We start from the raw sequence: 23253 nt of genomic DNA, 5'->3' as shown, positions 1-23253 counted from the left end.
GAAAACCCAAATAGACAGCCTTCGTAACACTTGTAAGTAGACTTGCAAGGAGAATATCAAGCAGTAACAAAATGTTCTTACTCTGACTTGTTGAGGGCCAGTCCAGTCCAGTAGGCCTCCAGTGGAGCGGTGACCACGGCATCAAATAACACCTCCTGGATGAGCTCTCTGTCACCTGCAGAGTGTTGTTTAAAGACCCAAAACATCCGTCTCTTTTGTAACCATTATTTATTCATTTCAATCTTCATATGATAATTAGAATTTAATTGTGGATAAAAACAGGCTCTGTGTAGTGTAGTTCATTACGGTCTGACTCAGATGTCGCTTACATTTGAGGTGTAGTCTGCGGCCCGTCATGAAGAGCTTGATGGCTTGAATCTGGGTCAGGTGACGGTGCTCATGCTGCTCCTCTGTGTTGCAGTAAGTCCTGTGGTCCAAACAGAGCCCCGCTGTTACGTCACAGCCCTCAACATCCCTGATGAACACTGAGGGATAACCTACATAACGCATGAATGCCCGCTCCCATAACCCCAGCCTTACCATTCATCTGCCAGGGCGACATCTGGCTGTTCCAGATCACGGAGCCCTGAAAAACACAAGTCAGTAACGCTTCAGCAATGCCAGCCTCAGTAGACTGATACAGTAAGCCCCTTCAGAGTGACATGCATCTCACTGTATTCAGGCTTTAGTTAATAACAGAGCTAATAACAGAGTCAGAGTGACATACCGGCTTCAACTGATACATTTCCTCTGAAGAAGTACTTTCCATGACCTCTGGAGAGAGCAACTCCAACACTGGACACACACAAACAGAGGAGGGAATCAACGTTTGAAGGCAACCGAGACATAATTCAATTCAATTCAATCAAATAAACAGACAGAAGGTCGTTTTAGGAATGTAATGCAACTTTTTCTCCACCTAAATGGTGTCCCTTTGATGTCAGTGTAGTAATAGTCATTGTGCATCTTCAGGACACGCCTCTAAAAAGAGCAGAAAGAATTGTGCAGATGAAATTTACTTCTCGAGTCTAGAGACAACAGAGAGAAGAACCCTCTTCTGATAAAGAGACGGTGAACATCTTTATCAGCAGCCTCACCCCTCTATCCACCGTCTTCTTCACCTCCATGGAGAAAGTCCCTGTTCTCCTGTTCACCATAGCGTTGCGTAGCTGAAAGATAAAGAACACAAAGAGGCACATAGGGCAGAGGAGTCAAGGCTGGGTCATTGATCCAGCAGCCTTTGTGTGGCTGCCATTTTATAGGATACTGAAAACAGAGTCATGCTTTGATGATTCTTTGAGTTAATTTGAAATAATAGATCATTCACGGGACAAACTACTGAACTTGCAGTCCAGTAACATTGTGAAATCAAGGTTATTTGTCCATTGCAGTCACACAATGTTGCATGTAGAAGAAAGTACATCTAGTGTTTCATATTGTACACTGAATAATGACTTCGATAACATTTTTAGGAGTTAGAAACATACAATATCATCTTTGTCTTCCCATTCCACCTCAGAGAGATCCACACTGCTGTAGTTGGGCTTCCTCCTCTTCTGACCATCCTGATACTGCACAGAGGAGCACAATAGACACAAAAATGATCCACTTTGTGTAGTGACGTTCTATTTGGACTAACCGCTGCATAAACATGTCTGCTGCTCTAGCCTGACCAACTGTGAAATCATGTGACACATCATTTTCAAATGTACGAGCTTTGATATTAAATAAACAAATCTGTTTAGAAAAGCTTCACTGTAATCTGTCTTTTGTGTTTCAATGTCAAAAGTATGCTCCCATTTATCAAGGCTTGCTTTGTAATTATTCAACAAATCGTCTGTGAAGTTAACACTGTCAGGTAAATTAAAAGTGATTAATATGATTGATAGGAAGTCTACATCAATGCATTAAACTGTCATTAAAATGTCAAACTCTGCTTCTGTATGTCGTCTGGTTCACAAGAAACAACAAGTCAATGACTACAACCACAGCACAGTTTTAGCCACAAAGACACACTCACAAAAAAACAACACAGACCAACACACAGACAGTTGCACAGAGAGGAATAGCACTAACACTGGCACACACAGATCCACTAGCACAGCCATAGCTCCTGAGGAACCAGCGGTCCCAGGGCGAGCGGCTGTGGTCTCTGCCAGCGAGTGTTAAGTTACCTCTGGGAAATCTCAGGCCAGCCAGCCCTATGTGTGGCCTTTATCCCTGCATGCATACATCAAAGGAAAAGGTTGGGATTACAGACTATACGAGCCCATTCAGCCTCCTATAACACATTTGTCTCTGTGTGCCCTCGTTAACGGAGGCTTTCAGTTCATCATTTCTGTTATTCAAAGAATTGCATGGACAAAACAAATAAGGAAAACAGGGTAAAGTCAGGGAATGCTGTGAGACTTTCCTGGTGAAAAAGTAATGTTAAGAAACTGAGTTACCAAAGGCCTGAGGTCCGGATGAATCAGGATGTAGCCATTGTTTGTGATAGCAAATGCGTACCCATGGATTCCTAACTAGAAACACAAAATCAGATACACAAGGAAGAAATTAAAAAACAAAATGCATATTAATGAATTCATTTATTTAAAGTAAAGAGTATAAGAACAGCTGATTGTACCATATGTTTAGGGATGAGCTTCATCAGCTCCTGCAGAGGGATGTCTGTTCCTACGACCCCCAACAGAATACCCTGGTTCTTCTGCACCAAGAGATTCAAAACACACATGCACAACTTTAGAAGAAATCTGTACGAATATTCACTTAGCAGTGGCTGAAAGAAGTACTCATATCCTAGTAAAAGTAACAATTCCACAACGTTAAAATACTCCATTAAAGGTAGAATTCAAAATCCTACTTAAAAAAAAGATCAGAAGTATTACCAACAAAATGTACTTAAGTAAAGCAAAAGTTACCGTTACATAAAGAAATGTCCCGTCAGTGATATATATATATGACAGATAATACTGATTCATCAATGTGTAAGTAGCATTTTACTGTTACAGCTGGTCATGGGGTGACTCATTTTAACCATTTTATATACAGTTAGGTAGTTTAATCCAAACTACCTAACTTCAAAAGGCTCACAAGATAAATCTGAGGGATAGTGAGATGGTTAATATTAAAGATAAAAAGAAATAGAAAAACAAAATACACAATTTATTATAATTTCTGGACTTTTTGCCAATCTCCATGTCATTTTGCCTCTTTGGACCTCGGAAAGTTATTAAAATGAAACCATGTGAGAAGTTAAGAGGAGAAATGTCTCTTTGGTGGAACTGCTAACAACTGATAGACTGAGATCAGAAATGTGACAAGAAGCCATCAGAAATATTGATTTGTAAGGGGTTACAAGGCAAAAATGTTGCGAGACATTCATTCAGACTCACTGACTCCCTCACCGTTTCATTCTTTGTGCTGAACACAGGCATGGCAACTGTAGTCATCAGACTGGGGCCCGCTTTGTCCTTCAACTGAAGAACAAAAAGAAGACATTTCTAACTGTTGAATGCTGCTATTTCAGCTGCGTAATCCCATTGAGGGGGGTGTCAGCATGTTTCCTGATCAGGTTTGTAAGCATCGAACTGCACAGAGAAAGACACACATTTAAACTGCATTCTTATGCCTACAGAACTCTGAAACATTTACTCAGCATTTCTTAATCAGTACATCTCATACATTTTGAGAAAAAACTAACACACACACACACGCATTTATTACACTGCATATATTCAATTTGAGCAGACAAACTGAGATTCCAAGAGGAGTTTGTCATTGAATTGCAACTGCAACTGTAGAAAAATGCCATTAATGACCGTTAAAACACTCATTTTATTAAAAAACAAAACGTCTAAACTATTCAACAAAATCATGAGAGTTTAAATGTACAAGCTGCCTTGGAAATGTTACATCAATGTTAACGGCCGAAGAAACAATTTCGTTTTTTTCACACATTACAGTAGCTAATTACCAGTGAAGAGGCAGCCTAATTGACATGAAATTCAATTAAAACTTTTAGATAGAAAAGTAAGGAGGGGAATAACAGCCTCAGGACTTGACAATAATGAAGGCAAAAGTGGCTACAAACGTAAGTAGTCGGGACACAAAGGTCTCATTAGATCAGAGTACTATTCGACACAGAATTAATTAATAGCAGCCTCCAAATGAATTCCTGCAGAACCACAGGATCCTGGTCGCAGCCTTTCTGTTGTCAAACCTGAACCATGTGAGTCTCAGAGGAGGTCAGTTCAGTACGGCTAAAGGCTGACATAATTAAGCACATGAGCGCCGTTAAAGTAGGTCTGCTATTCCCTCACCTCATGAGTTGACACAGCCGAATGTGCCCATGTCCCTGTTTGTGTGGTTGGATGTTAATTTGTGTATGTGCATGCATATGAAACAAACGAGCCGTGAATTGTAGCGTGTGCTAGCGCTTGACAAAATGAAGAATGGTGGGTCCTTAAATTCATCAAAACACACAATGGAAGCAGAAACTGGACTGCTTAAGTCCACACACACACACACACACACACACACACACACACACACACACACACACACACACACACACACACACACACACACACACACACACAGGTAAAGCCAAGCACTCCAACACCCCCTCTCTCTTTTTCCCTTTTCTCTCTCTTTCTTGGTCTCCCCTCCAATGTCAGTTTTATTATGGGCTTTAGGAGATAAAATGCAATGATCCACAGAATGATGAATGGTGTGTCTGAGGCTGAGATACAAGAGCACACACTCCAGAGGACAATCTCCCAACCCTTCTGTGTGTGTGTGTGTGTGTGTGTGTGTGTGTGTGTGTTTGGTGTGTGCATGCTCATAAGCTCCGTACTGGATAGAAGTACAATAAATGCTCATTTACTGCTCCTGCCCCCCAGAGAAGAAGAGCATCTCCTCACTTTTGACTTCCTAAGAGATCTTAAAGTAGGGACTATAAGCAACCATTTAACCTCGGAAGTTCCTCTCAAGCACTTCTACTTTATACAACATGGCTCAAATTTGAGTCGCGGGGGAAACCTTTTATAACCTGCATGTGATCTCCTTTCTAATGCTTGTTCAGAGCTACTTCCTACAGCATCTGGTCGATTCTTTTATGATAAGACAAGAAATAAATTATGTTTCTGACAAATATGATTCTAGCTAAGAGCACGTAAAGATCAGATCACATTTATATATTTACCTTATGAGCCTGGGAAAGCTGAAAAGAAAGAAAAGACGCATAAAGATTGAATCATTCAGAGGATTAAAGCCATCACATTGTGCATTGACTTTATGGACTCAGATGTACAGCGGGGGGGGGGGGATCCATACAGATTAATGAAGCTCATAATGAGGAATCATTCCAGCAGCATAAAGAGTAATGATGAGGATGCAGACCAACACGCACATCTACCATACGGTACAGGGATGCAGAAAATAACGTGAATCCTGCAAGTAACACAGACAACAGCCTCAAAAAGTGTAATCAAAGCATTTTTGCTGCACCGTACAGACACACATGCAGTCACACTCATATACAAATGTAAATTGGGAATGAGGACTTATAACTAGGACAATCACAGGAAGTTGTGATACTGCTTAGACGTAAAGCACTGTAACACACTCACAGCACTGTCCATGTAAGCTTCAGTCCACACTGTGTCGTGCTCGTGGTCAATAACCTTTGGGCGGCTCATGACGTGAAGATACCTCATCACGTTCTCCTGAACATCTGCTAAGGTCGAGATCTGACTGAAATAACCTGCAATTAAACGCACACATATATTAACCCAAAATGAGAGACAGCATTTACATCGTTCACAATGTAATCCGACATGTATTTGGACTATTTGAGACTCGACGTTAAAAAAAAAGAAACAAACGAGATGCAGTGGTGAAAGAAGTATTGGATCAGCAACGTTGGGTTCCTGCATCTGGAACTTAAATAAAAGTACTTTCAGAAAACAGTGCCGTACGAAGGATTTTAGAAATACTGAAGTCTTGTGTCCACGTTTCCCCAATGCACCCCTTACCCCTTTACAAAATGGTGTCATTTTCTGCTGATGTCCCTGACATTACTGCGCTGTGCTGAACCACCCTGGAAACAGGTTTCAAGTGGTTCACTTTACACTGACACATGGAGCATTTTGACTCGTGTCAGCTCCTGCTGTTGCTGTCAATGCTTCATATTGGACAGGTAAGGTCATTCCACAGTGGGGAGCAGTATGTGGAGCAGTGGGGAGGATGTTTGGGGCTTGTCTCCCCCACAATCCCTCTGTGATCTGTTTTCCCGACTGTTACTCTCCTTTCCAGAGGGCACTCATCCAGAGCGTTGACACGTAGGGGCCATCAGCGGCGAGCGGCCAAGAGGGAGACACTCTGACAGGAAGAGGGATTAGAGCAGATTGACCTCTGACCCTCCCCGAGTGCCACTTCATTGCCTCTTGGCAGAAAGAGTCTGAGCCAGCACATACACATGCATGCACGCACGAAAAACACACATAACATTTACGTCCACAGCCAAACTACACGTACACCCACACATCCTCCACAGGAACACCACATCAGGTCGTACTCCACACTCTGACAAGAAGCTGTCTTGAGAAGCGTTTATCAAAAAGGTCCCAAACCTTTGTTGGCACACGCCATCCATTTGAGGTTATCAGCGAATGCAGACTCTCGTCCAATCAGGTATGGGAATATTCGCACCTGTACAGAGGACACATAGATGTCGAGCGTTTCAAAGATGGAAGGATTTTTAAAAAAGAACACGCAAAGTGATGCGTCTTCTCAGTACTTTATCTTCCTGTCCTGATTCTATCAGGCGTTGGAGCAAGAAGCAGCTGCATGTTTTCACATCCTCATGTCGAAACACTGAGCATTAAGCTGCTATTCCAGCTCTTTCTTTTTCATTCTTTAACTTTTTTCAGTCCGTCTTTGTCCATTTTTTAACAGTTATTTGGGGATTCTTTTTCAGTTTGTACTCTCAGTGCAGTTACATTCTGTTAATTTTCTTTTGTTGGGGGTTTGGCATGAGGGCATAATCCACTGTCCTTTTAAAGAACGCAGTGTGACATTTTGCCAAACCAGCACGGCTCATTGGCTCCAGATGCTTTGCTAAGCATGAAGCATATAGAAAACACTGAATGGCTGCCATATAGCGGCCCTGAGGGTATATGAGGGGGGGGGGGGGGGGGGGGGGAATGAAGGGTACGAGGGGGGGGATGGGGTACCCTGCCAAATACTGCCCTGCACCCTGCCAAACACTGCCAACACACATATGCTTGATAGGACTGAACAAAAGCCCTGGAGCTGTTGTTTTTATTGCTTTGAGAGTGGCACAGCAGTCCATTTCATTTCAACTGCATTTAGGTCTTACAAAGGGAGGCTAACAAAAGATTTTAAACCCATCGTTGAGTCAAGGAAGAAATGTGGGGAAGGCACAGCAGTGGGGGGGACGAAGACCAGAGCCTTTGAGACCGAGCTGCTTGCACTGCACACACTCTGCCCTTGAAAGCAGTTATTTCCGATGTTTTATTTCTCGCGGGGGAAACATTGTGCTGTAATGCGTCAACACGTTGAAAAACATCATATTGACATGGACTGTACATTACAGAGTTATGGGTGGTAATGAAGTAAAGAAAACAATTCCTCAGAACGTCAAGACAGCTGGTATAAAGTATTAAAATGTACTTCTATTCCCACTGGCAGAAAACCAAAGGGCAAGCAGATTATTCTGAAAAAGGAAACAATTGACATTGAACATTAGGCACTGTGAGGAACAGAAAAAAAGCACTCACCTTTCTTTCTGGCCAATTGTACTTCTCAAAAACATCGTCGTACATTTCAGTCGCCCCGTCAGTCACAAGCATTACGGCCTGGCTGCACAAACTGCCATGTCCAGTTTGATTAAACTGCAAAATGAGAGAAAACACATGAAGATATAAATTGAAAACCGAAATAATATATGTGTTATTTAAACATTAAACAAACAGAGCTGTCCGTTTCCACCGATGATGATGTCTGATATGGCAGCTGTGCAGACATCAGTCAATAAAACATAGGTAATGTCTTGGTAAATAAACCCGAGGAGTGCGGTACACTTTGTTCTGATCCCAGAAGATGCATCGCAGTAATTAAGTGGTTTATTGACCTGTAACAGAATGAATGTGGAGAGAAAAGGGAGGATGTAGTGACGCGGTTACAGGATGAAACCTGCTGAGCACCGCGACTCTCAAATCACAGGATGCCTTCAGAACAGCTGTTGTTGTTGTTATAAAGTGTGAAGCCTTGTAATATAAAACGTTATGGGAATGTCCGACTGTTCCATCACTGCAACAGCATTTATAATTTTTGTGTCTTAAAAGTTTGCATTGGTTGAAAAAAGAAAAATGTCTTATATTAGAAAATGTTCGATTGTTATCTACAGTTTTCATGTTAAATAATAGGAAATCAGCTCTAAAGTGAGTCACGAAATATTAATTTGGTTGCTCATAATAGACTTTTTTTCACAGGAACCATTTTGACTTGTCAGAGCAGGAAGAGCACATTAACAACATTAACAATGGCTCTGTTCCATTCAGTGTCCAAGCAGTGACAGTGAGCCAGCATGCACAATACAAGGACCCTGAAACTGAAGCAGCTAAGTGGATTTCAGCCATCATTAATTCTATTATTTACACCTGTGCTTTTGACATGTGATGTAAAAAGTTGTCCCAGTATGTTAAGTCCCTGAGCCTGTGGGCTCTCCTCGTCAAGCTCAGGGGGCAACTGGCCGACGTCGGAGGGTCATCTGGTTCCTCTGGACTTTTATGGGCTTAAGCTCTTCGGATCCTTTTCTCTCTTCCCTCAGCTGCGCCTGGTTATTTTCCTTATGCACACCTGCATAACACATGCCCTACACAGAAATGCATGCCTTTATTGCTGATGTGAACATCCTAATCTGTTGTAACGTTGAGTTAAATTAATGACGTGTTCTAATATATCTCTCACATGGACCCTTCATTCACTGAGCCAGAGGAGCATTTTCAGCGAAAATGTCAAAAGTCGTTATTGAAGACTCTCTGCACCATCTGCTGCAGAGCATCTGTCCTTTAGCCTTTGTTTGAATGTATATTATGCCCTTTGTTTCAGTACAGTAAGTAAATAAGGAATAGTAAATCTAAATGTTAATGATAAAGGACATAATCAATGACAGGGATCATTAAGTAATTGATGCTGATAAAAACTAATCAATCCCACACCCTAGTTGTTTGAGAGGTAAATTAATGATCTTGTTGTAAAGTCATCCAACAAGGAGATGAGTTAAAATATGCTAAAATATTGAATTAGATGCTTGCTGTTTAGTGATTCTTTCATGTCATCGGCCCGTGAGGGGGGGGAGACTGAGCTTTTCTTTATCTCCACACTGCTCCTATGAAAATGGTGCAGTGCTCTTCAAGTGAAGCGAGTTTCTTTTTGATTTGGTCTACGATAGGCTGTGTTCTGACTTAATTCACCGGGAAGTGGTGTAACAATGAATTTCGGTTGTAGGCTACTGGCTACCTGATTACCATATTCATTGCAGGGCTTTAATTAATCTGACAAATGCAGAGGTAAAAGCTGCAGTCCCTCAGCTTCAGCAGCGCAGCCGCCTGAAAACAGGGAGATAAAAGGAGTGCGGCTCCTGGCCTTATCTGCTTTGTGTTCCAATCAGCCACGTTATTAATCATCGACATTAATTAGAGCCATTAATCACGATTCAGAATGGATGTGTCTGTGTTTGGAGGGCGGAACAGGGATAGCGCTGGAGCGTTTCGACAGGCGACACACCTCCCAAACACTCAAATATATTTGACTGGAGTGTGCTACTTTTTTATGATTAGCAGAGAACAAGCAGAGGGTTGTACTCCAACACTTCCTGTCACTGAAAACAAATGTGGCTTGTAAAACGAAAGTTTTCCTAATGTTCTGGTCAAGTGGAGTCCTTCACTTAAATGAAAACAAAGTGCCTTTGTGATGGCTGAACACAAATTCATTGTTTTTGTGTCAAATTAATCAATTAATTAATTAATAATTTTGTGAAAACTCATGAATACTGAAAAGCAATGTCACATAATACGTAAAAAAGAATTGAGTTGATCTGCTTCGGGATAAAAGATTTCAGTGGAGTATAGACTGGGAAGATTTGTGTTTAAAGTGACAGTCACAGATACGGAGCGGTTTACACTGGAACTCACATCATTCAGGATTGTGAACGCTTCGGCCAGAGCGTCACCCAACAGCCCGATCCCTTTGGCAAACAGCTTGTCCAGATGTTCACGGAAATGCTAATAGATAACGATAGAAGTGGAAAAGACAAGTTTCAAACATTAAACCACACAAATTCAAACTGATACGATCCACATATACTCATTACGTTTCAGTTTGAGCTCGACTCACATCTTTATTGGTTCTGTCGGCTCGGACCAGTGTGCCATTCAAACAAGGCTCCACATAGTGGATCTCCTGATTATACTGTGGAAATGAAAATAACATTCAGATGGATTAGTAATTTTTCATGGATGAATGAGCTCCAGTTATCTGAAATTCTTCACAGATATGTCTTTGGTAAATACTATTAATAGACAGCATTAGAATGAGATTACAAAGAAATGGGACGTCGAGATGCACAAACATATTAACGAACAAAGATGTACAGACACAAACTGAGAAAAGGTGAACAGAAACGTACTGCAATGATGTTGAAGAAGTCGTCATCTCCAAGTGTATCTAAAATGGAGGAGACAGTCTGCCTGGCGATGGTCAGCCTCAGTCCTTTCATGCTTCCACTAACATCGACTAAGATAACAACATCCTTAGGAGACGTTGCTGCCTGGATGTACCTGAAATACGTTAAATTACACATTGTGATACCTTGTTGCAGAATAGAAAAAGACATGTTTTTTTTAGAGAAAATGAGACGCAGAACAAAGAGCAGTACATTTAGTCAGGTATGTAAAGGCTTACCACTTCCTGTTTCTAGAGTCAAAGCCAATGACGCCATGTTCATCTGGATGCCACTTTACTCCTGTTAAAATTGATCAGGAAGTCAATCACGAGAAAATATTAGAAAACAGAAAATAACAAGCTGGATAAACACAAACAAAGAAAGACAGGATATATATATATATATGTCAACGTGCTGCACCAAGCCGCTGTTATACAGTGAATGCTGTGCTGTTTTATGTATGAAGCTGTCTGTGGCATTTAAAATCAACACAAACAATTTACTCATTCACAGCAATGCTTTATGTTTAAACAGCTCTGGCTTTTTATATTGGTGACCAATAATTTAGTTTTGGTTACTTTTCATCACTGCTTACAGTATAAACTTCATATTGAGGGCTCTATCGATCTTTATTCATGTTTTCACTCTTTGTTTTATGACCAAACCAAAGAAGAGTTCAATGGAGTGTGAATTCTAACATTTAAATGATGTATACATTCGTAAAAGTTTTTTTGTAAAACACTGGTGAAAGAAATATATTTGTATGAATTGCTCCTTATACATTAAACATAAAGGGTCCATATTTGTAAAAGAATATAATCAGCTGTATCTCTGTAGCTTAACTCCAACACTGCAGTGAGTCGACTGCCTGTTTCATATCATTGTAATGGTCTGATAGGTTCAGTTGGATCCAGCAGCCGCGCTCTGTTTCTCAGCATGACTGTAGACCCACACTGGCAAACTCTGATTAATTACAGTCTGCATATGTGCATCCTCTCTGATGGTCTGTAAAATTACAACATTAGCCAAATTACCCTTTTAGTTATTCTAAATCATTTGTTCTGATCTTTTTTTTACTCTCGCAATGATGGCTTATGACTCTCTTGAGACAAGCCTTTCTGTTCGCACGCACACACACACACACACACACACACACACACACACACACACACACACACACACACACACACACACACACACACACACACACACACACACACACACACACACACACACACACACAGAGACAGACAGTGAAATAGGACGACTAACAGGGTGACAGCACTCACCAGGGTACTGCCTGAAGAAACCTTTGGAGCTCCCAAAATATTGCCAGATCAGTGTTGGGTCTCTCTCAAAATTATCTACAAATACTTTATTCAGAGCCTCGGACCAGTAAACTCCGTTCACTATGTCAGGATCTGAGGAGGAGGAGGAGGGCAAAGACACAGAGATGGGAGAGAAACAAGTAAATTAAATGGTGATAATAGTAATCATCCTGGTCACCATTACCGAGTGCACAGTTGACCTTTGTCCCTTATTGACCCCCCTGAAGGAGCTACAATGCCTGTGACTATATCATCCCCTCCCCTCCTCCTGCTGGACGAGCCTCCCTTTGTGCTGCGAACAGAGAGCTGTGGGGAGTCCATTATAGCCAAACAAAAGCAGCCCTGGCGTTACTCAGGGAGAGGTGACACACACGTTAAAAAACAAGAAGCGACTGAACAGCTAGCGTATGACAAACATCTTTCCCATCCCCCCCCTCTCTTTACTCTTTTCAGTCTCTTTGAGAGGTCTGCAGTTGCTTTCCGTATTATGTCTGGACTGTCATCGATCGCCCCAACTCCACTTCTCCAAAATGGGACACTGATGCAGCTTCAGCTACCATTTCTCTCTTTCACCACTTACGCTTTCCTCGGTCCTCTTCTCCTGCCCACTCATCAGCTCACTGTATAAATAACACTCACATAATAAGACTTTCTGCAGGCCACAGGCAGAGCTCTTACCTTTGTTGTACATGTTGGTGGGCACCTGCACCACACTGAGGCTCAGGTTGACTGACAGGTTATTGAAATGGTCGTTGGGCTCCAGAAGAAACTCTCCTCCGAGCTCTACGTTGTTGCCCTCCTCGTCCACTTCATTGATCAGTACGGCGTTAAAGTACTCATACTGAGGAAAAGAGTGAATACGGAAAAAGTTAAATGTCGTAACTGTGATAGCAGTGTTGATATTAATACTAAAGGGTAGGTTCACATATTTACACATCTATCTTATAACAACACTCACATATGGATATTGAAAACTTTTTGTAATCATTCCTCTTGTAAATACCTAAAGGGATTTCAATAAAAGTGATGGGGAAGAGAATCCACAGTCTGTGCAAAAAGTGCTCTCTAAAGTTTAGTCAAAGCCAAAGTCTGAACAGTCTAAGTTAGTCTGAGTATCCTCCAAAGGTACAGCCCTATTAGTATAAATTAATTCTTTGTGTATCCCCTGACATGTTGCTAAGGTTGAGCTATAATAAACACAAAGATTGTATCAGGGATTGATTTTGTCCCCCACCTCTTCACGGGCAGTATGGACAGGAAGAACAATTACAGCAACCAAAAACTGTCACATGCATATGTTTGTTTTATAAGGCAGACTGAAGCTATTCTTTAAGGGGTTGAATTCCCCTCATACAGGTTGCCTTTCCCGCACAGATTATTCATCATATGCACAGTAACGTCTGCTTATGTCTACATCTGTCCTCCAAGCGTTAATAGCTCAAAATAAAGCTGAAATGAAGTATCTCAATAAAACAGAAACATGAGACAGTAGAATAGGGCCTAAATGGTACAAATATAAATTGCTTCTCACAAAGTAGAAAACAAATATTTTACACATTTTCTATTGCATTTATTTGGAAGAGGTTTTTGAACAAAATGATCAAAATGATTTCTGCCAAATACACACTCACTACTTGGGAGTAATTTGGGGTTTATTGTCTTGCTCAAGGACGCTTGGACACGGACAGTAATATATAAATATGTGCACCACTTACGCTACAGCTACTCATAATTAATAGACAACTTTTAATGACAACAAGTATATGTGTGTGTGTGAAGATTTTTTTGGGATGTCTAATTAGATTTGAAATGTTCCCAGTGTGTCAAAATGTGCATTAACTACAGCAGTTGCAATTGTCACTGAGGTCTAAGAAGGAACTGGACGTGCAAAGAGGACTTCATGACTGCCAGTGAAAAGTCTGGCCTCCCTAAAGTGAAACCCAACAGTTTGTCTGTCCTGTCCTTCACTGCCTGCTGTTGCAGAAGAAAGACTACCTCATCCTGTCTGAGTAGCCTCTCTGTGGCCCTTATTGTGTGTGTGAGAGAGAGAGAGAGAGAGAGAGAGAGCGAGAGCGAGAGAGAGAGAGAGAGATGGGTGATGGACTCCACAGCATCACACTCGGGGGAGGCCGCGCGGGCATCACCATCAAGCAGCCCCTGACAGCTCATACCACGCCTGAGCAGCTCTCTGACGAGCTGCGGCAGGGCGGAGGGGTGGTGGTGGTGGCGGCGGGGTGCTGCTGCAGAGGAGGAGCAGCAGGGGAGAGAAATGTGCACCCTCAGCAGAACTGATAGTGCTGTAGAGAGGCACGTTAACCACAAGGGTTATTACTGTAGAGCAGGCCATGGGACACTGCAGCTCTCCGAGACGCCCCACTGGCTCTGCAGTTATAGCTGTATAGGCCCTACTGCAGAGATCTGCCCTCCATCATGGCCTGCTGGGCCTTACTGTGTATACCCACACTCCAAAATCTGGAGATGGGGTGTCTCAAGAAGTTTTAACTGGCCCTCACTCTTAATGCATTTGTTATAACTAACAGCTGCATAGAGTTGAACTCATTTGTTGAGAGGCTGCACACTTCCCTGATGTTACGGATCACATTGTTCAAGATGCTAAGTTACAGTAATATGAGATCAATAAAAACATTCAGCATATGTGCAAAATACACTTTACTATATGAATCATATAGATTATTATTCTGTAGCATTATTTTGTAACGTGTGTTTTTTAATCATTCTATATCATTTGATATAATATAGCATTTTACTTTTTACTTATATGCTTCAAATCTTTCAGGGGTCAGAAATGTGGCCTTTAACTAAAAGCTTGAGTAGATTTTGGCCGAATGTTTTTTAATGCAATAAGCATTGAATGCAAACTGTTTGATTCAGCTTGTTTATTTAAAATGCTACTTTAGATTTTTTCATTTTATATTTCCAAAATGTTCCTGTTTATCAAAATCTATTATAGGCTTTTTCTAGGCCCACATACATGTTAGTCAAAATACACCAATCCCCCCCAAAAGACATTACAATAAATATCATTTCTGAAGTAAGAGACAAGTCTCTGTTGCTCCATCAGACCTGATCTCCACACCCTTGAACCGCAGAATACGCTCGGGTCAATGCAAAACACCCGACTGTCCTGACACAAAGCATCTGAGATAAGAGCAGCCGGCTTATCTCATTGTGGTCAGTGAAATGGTGCGTGAAAAATGTGCAGTGTCAGGGGAGGCGAGGCTGGCTAAATGATGCCACAAGGAGCAATATCATGACATCACATCATTATCGCTGGTGGATATTGAATTTTCCTTATTACTTTTTATGGCCTTTAAGATAAAATGACTATGTAAATTGCTGGAATAAAAGTATTCACATAGCTCGAACTTATTAGAAGGATAACGTAAACAATTTTTCGTGTAAGTCATAAAAACACAATAATGTCTACGTATATATATGTGTATATATGTGTATATATATATATATATATATATATATATATATATATATATATATATATATATATACATATTTTTATAAGGCAAAATATAAAAACAAAGCCATTGCAATGATAATAGAAAGATGTCACCTTAACCAAAATGTTGTTTAAAATAATAGCAAAATGAATATAAATAATTGAATTAATACTGATGTTTTTATCAACAATATTTGATTTAAGGAATATTGATTTTAGAATAAAAGATAAACTGTCAATACATTTTGGAGTAAATGGAAACCTTGCATGTTTTCTTTCAGAAATAATAGCCCAAATATAATTAAATAAAATATGCAATGAAAACATGTACCATGCATGCACAAATCCCTCAGTACATTTGTTTTTTGTAAACAATCTGAGAGGGGCAAAGCAATATTGCAGTTGCAGATGTGTTAAAGTCTAAGTGAAACATGTTCAAGGATACTGGTGAAAACAAATGTTTCTTTTATTAATAGTCTTTAGTTAAAAATAGCAGTCATATTTAAAGGTACAATCTACCTGTCTTGTTCTGGCTGTGTGAACAGCAGAGAAACGGCCAGGGAACAATGCGAGTGCAATGTATTCCTGTGATGTAAATGCTACTGTAAAGTGCTGCCGTTATTTCAGTGTTTTGTTGCTCGAGTGGCTTTCCAATCTCGAGCCATGAAAGTGAAACAATGCGCCGCGCAAAGTTTCATTTATCTTTGTCTACTGGATGGAGGGAGGGAGGGAGGGAGGGGGCGAGAGAGAGAGAGAGAGAGAGAGAGAGAGAGAGAGAGAGAGAGGGCAAACGACAGAAATACTGCATTCCCTCTGCAGACACTGAGAGCTCAGTGCGCCCTGAAAATCCGCAATGAGAGCCGCTAAATAATGTCCCGACCAGAGTCTGAGCACATGAGCATATCCTGTGAAATACGATTAAAATTACAAGCAATGCAGCCCGATTTATATACCAATATAGTCCAATACTGTCTCCCGAGAAATGTTACTACTTTAATCGAAATATGTTGCCATGCATTACACCCTTCGGCAGCCTTTAATTCTGCATGCAACATCAGGACACTGGCAAAGGATCTCCAATACTGTATTACAGTTCTACGGTTACTGTGCTGAACTTTAAGGCACTGCGGCAGCAAAGACATGTTTTTGAGCTATTCGATTAGGCTACACTTACAAACAGTCAGCGTGAGTTATAACAGCTCTGCACTGCCTTCAATCTGTGCGGCATTGCTTATCAAAGAAGCATTATGTATCAAACCGCTGACAGGACATGAGTGTGAAGGACGAGCAACGCAATTAATGACTTTTAGGGCCTGTTACCCTTCTCTCACCTTGCAGCCGCTCCTCCCCAGCCCAACTTAAATGATTCTGCCTGGTCTTAAACAATGACGCACCACATTTTCAATAGTCACGTTCCCTTTTTTTCTTCTTTTTGTCCGGGACAAACCTCACCTGAAGATCCGGATTATCCTCGTGCTGATGGTGCGCTTCTTCTGCTGCCTCCACGAGCCGCTGAGAGGAGGAAAAAACGTTTTAGCTAATACACACAATACGTGTAAAATATATGCAAACGAGCAAATTCTATAAAACATGCATATTTACAATAGGAAAATATGTACATATTCTTTAAGACTTTAACAAACTTCCCAAAAGGCCTCCAGTAAGTCCCTTCAAAGCCATGCGTGGTTCACACTTTGCCACTCTCCGTATTTCTCAAACTTGCTGTTTGCACATTCTTCTGTCCCTCCATCATTTTCAAATCTCAACAAATGTCGTTCCATTGAAGAGGAACATGATCGAGGACCATTGGCAGGTTTAAGAGTAATCTTTGGATTGGATGGAATCCATGTCAAGCTTTTGTTTTAATAGCATGTGTTGCCAGAACTGATTCCTCGTCCTTGGAAATCCTTATAGTAATATTTAAGGACAAAAAAATGTGCATAAAATGTAGGGCACAACTGGTGAGTGCCACAGTGAAATGATTGATGGAGGAAGGTTGGAGCAGGATTTCATGTCGTGTACCAAAGCACCATTGCCTCTGTAATAACTCGATTCTGGAAAATGTGCTTGGCTCTGTGTTTCCGGGAAATGCCACCTAAACGTTCCAGTCACTCTCGCCTTCGGAGCCAAGCAGGTAATTAACGTCTTGTCACATGTGACAAAATAACTGCTATATAAACACAACCGAGGCGGTGGTGACCAAATTCATTTGACCTCGTGGTGAGATCTCATGTCGTCAGCAGCTGGCGAATATAAAAAACATAATGATGTAAATAGTTCTAACTTATATTCTCTTCATAGGCCTAGGCATCATTTTTCTTCTTATGAAATATACCTGCAGACACCCGACCTCCACCACTGAGGTCACTGCCTCATTTTAAAACTCGCTTCTCAATCTGGATCAAAGTAATGACGTCCCCAGATTATGATTTAGCGCTCGCGTTTTGGTGTAGTTTTTTTATTTTTCTATTTTTACAAAAGCCAAATTTGTGCCTATTGTTTTCGCATAATTAAAAAAAAACAATATGTTGATGCATCTCAGGGAATCAAATCGTGTTTATTCAATTAATAGCTGTCCTGCAAGTGTAATTTATAGGCCGAACTGTCATGAATTTGTGCGCACGTGGAAGCAGGCGGGGGGAGATAAACGTTATCATTTCCCAGCAGTCCTTGCTAGGTGCAGCATTAAAATGGTTACAAGCTCCTCTGTGCTGAGGTCGCAGAGAGGCTGCTGCTGTGAGGCTGACAACCGCTCAGGCTGGACTGTAATAAATTACATGCAACACCATATTCCAGACGGACCTTTTACACCAACGTTAAGTACAGATTTGGTCTTTGAGCAGCTGCGTTTCAAAGTGAATAATCTACTCAATTTAGGGACTATACACAAATTCGGCCTATTGTGGTGGGGAAGGGTCTATGTTTGACTTTTTAAAAAAACATTACCCTCCCCACATTTATTCATATTTTGTTTCGACCCATTAAGAAACATTGCATCCTCCCCCCTAATATCTCAAAACAAAAGAACACCTTTCTCCTATTTAAACCTTAATATGTTGACAAAGACACATAGCCAACAAATGGCACCAACAAACTGAACAAAATGCTGCAGAACATTCCAGAAATATTAATACAATAAAATGCTTTTGCCCACGACATATTTAATATTGTACCTACCCTGGTGGCCTCTGCTTTTTTCCGGAACACTTCCTCCAACTTCACAGCCAGGTTTTTGACCAGTTTCACACCATCAATTTCTTCCACTCTGACTGACTTCTCAAGTTCTTTGTATTTCTGAAAATAAGCGGGGAACAAAAGTGTGGCATTGGCAGAGGGGACGACTGTAAATCTTTCAACATTGGCTGCAAGAATACATACTGGAAACATATTGAGCTCATATGGTTGATCAATCCATTAGTAATTTAAATGTCCACTTAATAAGAAAAGAAGAAAAAAAACATTAAGATAATCATCTTTTCTGTGTGTCTTCTGCAACATTTTAGAGTACTATTGTTTCATTACATTCCACTCCAGAGAGGTGGGGAATTGTTAAACAAGGCTTATAAGCTTTCACATGTTGGCTGACAAGCTGCATGCAGCCAGTCTCAGATGAACGACTGATAAAACCCTCCCTGCAACACAGAATGATTGATAGTCTTTATCCCGTCTCAGTCATTGGCTGCACATGCTGCTTCTATCTCTCCGATTGGCTGGAGATGGCCATGTTGGGTGGCCGTGGGGGGTGGGGGGCTGAATCTGAAGGCTATGCATGGTAAGAGGGTAATTGAAATGGAGTCAAAGCACAGAAGAAAGATAATAACGTGTCAAGCTCGGGCGATTCTGGGTAATGAACTACACCTCACATAATGCTGATTCTGCTGGATGCACAGGACCTCCAGTGATACAGAACAAAGCCCGCCACAGCTCGGAGGGATATAACATTACATAATCCCACACCTGGCAAACACGCACACATGCCAAATAAAAACAAAAACCTGATCCTCTCACGCTGTCCAATCAGCTACATCACACACTTCCAAAATCTAAAAATAAACATAGGCCACGTTATAGGCTCGTAGCACACATTCAAACACATTACACATCGTGAGGACAGGATGCACACAAAACACACACACACACACACACACACACACACACACACACAAACACACGCCAGTACATGAGGCGACAAATTACCTACTGAAAGGAAGAGTGTGGGCTCGCAGTGGAGCAGAACAGTTCATTTCACGCCTGTCCTCCTCGCCTCAGCACCCAGAATCCCCAAGCCCCCCCCCCCCCCCCCCCCCCCCCCCCTCATCCTCCCTCACACTCCTCCAGTCATCAAGAGGAGGTTAAGCCCCATTCATCAAAAGCCCTGATCATGATTATTGATTAGAGTAATGACCAATGCTGTAGTAAGGCCGGGAGCCTGAAGAGCTCTAGTGTTTCCCCTTTTGCTGAAATCTTAGTGAAATCGGGTAATTCGCCATAAAAGCATCTAATGATCAGCCTTAATGACCAACCCCTAACGACCCGTCAGTTCCCTCACAGCTCACTGCTTTGTGCTGACTTGCTCGGCACAGCTCTCTGCAGACATGCCTCCATGAACAGGAACACGAGCAAAGTGCTTACATACACACACAAAAGGGGAACAAATCTGCAGGGCATGTTACAAAATGTTTTTATACAAAAAATGAAAAGTTTGGTAAGAAATGGAAAGACAGCGCTTCAGCTCCCACCACACGTTTGCACTTTAAATCATATCTTATATTAAGGAACTGTCACCTCAGAGCAAGGAGGTCCTTGGTTTGTACCGAGGAGCCGCTTTCTATATGCAGTTTGAAAGCTCTCCCCATATTTGCGTGGACTTCCTCTGACTCCTCCGCTTTCCTCCCACGCTCCAAGACATGCAGCATTTTTAGGATTGATCCTGCTACCGCCCTTGGCCGAGGCACTGGCCTCAGAACTGGAGTTGGTCCCCGGACGCGGCGCTGTGATAGCCCACAGCTCCTAAAATAGTGAGGATGAGTCAAATGCAGAGGATTAACAAGTATGACAAGGACTCATGTAGTAACTTAACCTACAGGAAGAAAGTAAAGAGTTGTTATTGACACATGGATCACAGTGTCCAAATTTATAATGTCAATGATGATGGCATTGATAAACATGACATCCATAGAACTATATGATAATTAAACCCAAATGTCAGTGAGGTGTTGATTCAGTTCTGTTGTCATTGTCAAGACTGTAGTTTGTGGTGTTCTTGAATTAAAATGCATACGCATTAAAAGGTGTTCTTCCATACCAACCCACAGTTCTTCTTGTGCGTTCATTGTTACAAATTCATGTTATGTGGCCAAGCTTTTGTTAAACCCACATACGTGTATTTTAAATTCTAGTGCAGATCCCAGGGTTCCAAAATATACTTTTTTGGGGGGGCAAGCATGTATGAAATAAAGCGCAAGATTTACAGAACATTTACCTCCGATGTGATGATGCAGTCATAAAAAAATGATGTGTTGAGTTTGAATATTTGACATGGTCCAAGTATTATATAGTCTGTTGAAACAAGGGACAACTGTCACAGAGAGGATGTACTTTTTGTAAATGTAGGGCTTCTTAAATGTAAAAATAACTTTATATTTTTGTGGCTTGTGCAGTCGGTGTTCATGTTTTTAGCGTCCAGTCCGTCTCTCCCTATTCTTCTTTTTCTATTGTTTTCAGTGAAATCTTCCTTACTAATTAAGGTTAAATTTAGGGGTTAATTAGGATTTAATGCCTTTAAAATATCATAAGACATGAAAGTTAATTTTGTACAGCTAGTAATCTTTCACACATCTATAAAGAAATCTAACATGGGTAAAAGAGACTTAAAACAAATTGTAAGCATGCTGACGAACGGTGAACATTCAATGCACCTAACTCAGTTCTGACCACCGGAGGCCTGGAAACACAGAGCGCACCTTTGCCATCCAGTGGACAAAAAGTGAAATCTGCTGCACTGGGTCATCGCTCATTCCCTGCTGATTTCACTCATCATGTCAACATCGCCTCACCCATCGAACTCAACCACACACTTATTCAATTTGTCTCCTTGTCGCATTCATATCCAGAGGTTGAAACTCTTGACTCCAGAGAGTTAACTGGAGAGATGAGAGAGGAATCAGAGCCGTGGTTAATGGGCTGTGTCGAGTACAAACACACACACACACACACACACACACACAGACACACACACACACACACACACACCTCTGCCCCTGCCAAACACACCTGAGTCTCCTCTAAAACAACGCATCAGCATTCAGCTGAGACACCGAAATGTCTCTGCAGCCATTAGATTACATAGTACAATGTGTGTAACGACCATCAGACAAAAGGAAAAGTGCATTTGTGTCCACAAGACTGGGAAATAAGAAGAATACCTTTTGCAGGAGTTGGGATCCAGAATATTTTGCAGAGATGGATTTAATTTCTCCACCAAATGCTGAAGCCCATAGCTTTACGCTAGAACAAAGTGCAGATAAATAACAGTTTAACCAACAGTCGCCCAAGTATTATAGAAAGATTTGCATAAAAATGTGAAATGAAACACAGAGAAAGGTAAGGGATTATATTAAATAAAGGAAAATAATATCTTAATCTAGCTACTTTTAAATGTCTTGTCTCTCCTCAGCTGTCATTTTCTTTTAGCTTTTTTCTGACATGATCAGACAGAAGATTATAGTCATGGCCCGGTGTCCCTGACCTTCACTCACATGACAAATGATTGCTTTCATTTTGATGATCACTGTAGTTATTAGCACTTTTATTAAACTGAAAATGTCTCTTGGGAAGGAAAAGATTTGTAGTTAGCCCATGTGCAGTGTAAAATGTCCAATATCTGCAGAGCCAATTGTTCAAAAACAGATCAGAGGTATTTGGAAATAGAACCATTTCCTAAACAGTTTCTTTAAAAATGAAATAATTTCAGTTACGGTTCTGTTTTCTACTGGTTTGCCTAATCTTACTGATTGTTTTTGTAACATTGTGGATTTTAAACTAAACTAACCCTTCGAAGACCCTGCAAGGACAACAGAATTTATTTTCTTTATTTTTAATGAGAAGCGCTACTCCTGATCCGTGCAGTTAAAGACACAAAATGTCCTGCGGGATATTTAATCTAGCCTTTTTAAGGTTGTGCTAAGAGTTTAAAAAATATGTAACTCTGGCATGAACGTTGTCATGGGCGAGATTAACTTTTTGAATATGCATTCACATATTATACTTTTACTTGGGAATTTCCATTGTCTTTTCTTATCTAAATTGTTTGAGGTAGAAATAGGAAACAAAATCCTGCAAATAAAAGTTCCCAGAGTAAAAGGTATTGCAATTTAACAAGGCTCACAATCTGACTAATGAAGAAGAATGTGATTCACTATCAGTTCATTATTGTTGTGATATGCAAACAAATTGAGCATTATCAGATTACATTTGTAAAGGCCTGCAGAATTGTGAATTCAATTGAACCAATTTAAAGTTATCGGAAAAGTTTGTGAAAGTTATCAAAAAATAACCTGCTCTTTATCAAGTTGAATTAATATACATGTAGGAAAAATGATTTAGATAAAGGGTGCCTCTAAAAATGTACGTTATGTCCATGAGAAATACAAGTGTCTGTAGTTTGTGGCAGAACACAGTGGAGCCTAACAGTAATG

General features: G+C 40.9%; 1 protein-coding gene across 1 annotated transcript in view; it reads right to left on the bottom strand.

The window, feature by feature from the left end:
• LOC306715144 (voltage-dependent calcium channel subunit alpha-2/delta-3-like) overlaps nucleotides 1–23253 on the bottom strand; it is a gene marked incomplete at its 5' end in the record, with an annotated part of 29255 nt that overhangs the window by 5534 nt on the left and 468 nt on the right. The window contains 24 exons of the mRNA XM_079185408.1: nucleotides 82–175; nucleotides 330–427; nucleotides 541–586; nucleotides 728–795; nucleotides 920–981; nucleotides 1098–1169; nucleotides 1488–1571; nucleotides 2448–2522; nucleotides 2627–2707; nucleotides 3408–3479; nucleotides 5207–5224; nucleotides 5634–5767; nucleotides 6636–6714; nucleotides 7806–7919; nucleotides 10224–10313; nucleotides 10426–10500; nucleotides 10718–10868; nucleotides 10993–11053; nucleotides 12043–12174; nucleotides 12760–12922; nucleotides 17009–17068; nucleotides 18734–18850; nucleotides 20342–20566; nucleotides 21982–22063. Coding sequence (XP_079041534.1) covers nucleotides 82–175; nucleotides 330–427; nucleotides 541–586; nucleotides 728–795; nucleotides 920–981; nucleotides 1098–1169; nucleotides 1488–1571; nucleotides 2448–2522; nucleotides 2627–2707; nucleotides 3408–3479; nucleotides 5207–5224; nucleotides 5634–5767; nucleotides 6636–6714; nucleotides 7806–7919; nucleotides 10224–10313; nucleotides 10426–10500; nucleotides 10718–10868; nucleotides 10993–11053; nucleotides 12043–12174; nucleotides 12760–12922; nucleotides 17009–17068; nucleotides 18734–18850; nucleotides 20342–20566; nucleotides 21982–22063 — 2253 coding nt within the window. The remainder of the gene's footprint in view (nucleotides 1–81; nucleotides 176–329; nucleotides 428–540; nucleotides 587–727; nucleotides 796–919; nucleotides 982–1097; nucleotides 1170–1487; nucleotides 1572–2447; nucleotides 2523–2626; nucleotides 2708–3407; nucleotides 3480–5206; nucleotides 5225–5633; nucleotides 5768–6635; nucleotides 6715–7805; nucleotides 7920–10223; nucleotides 10314–10425; nucleotides 10501–10717; nucleotides 10869–10992; nucleotides 11054–12042; nucleotides 12175–12759; nucleotides 12923–17008; nucleotides 17069–18733; nucleotides 18851–20341; nucleotides 20567–21981; nucleotides 22064–23253) is intronic.

The sequence above is a fragment of the Pholis gunnellus genome, assembly GCF_910591455.1.
Source record: "Pholis gunnellus genome assembly, chromosome: 3".
NCBI classification, from domain to species: domain Eukaryota; kingdom Metazoa; phylum Chordata; class Actinopteri; order Perciformes; family Pholidae; genus Pholis; species Pholis gunnellus.
Note: the sequence above shows the minus strand (reverse complement) of the source record. Positions and strands in the feature narration are given on the sequence as shown.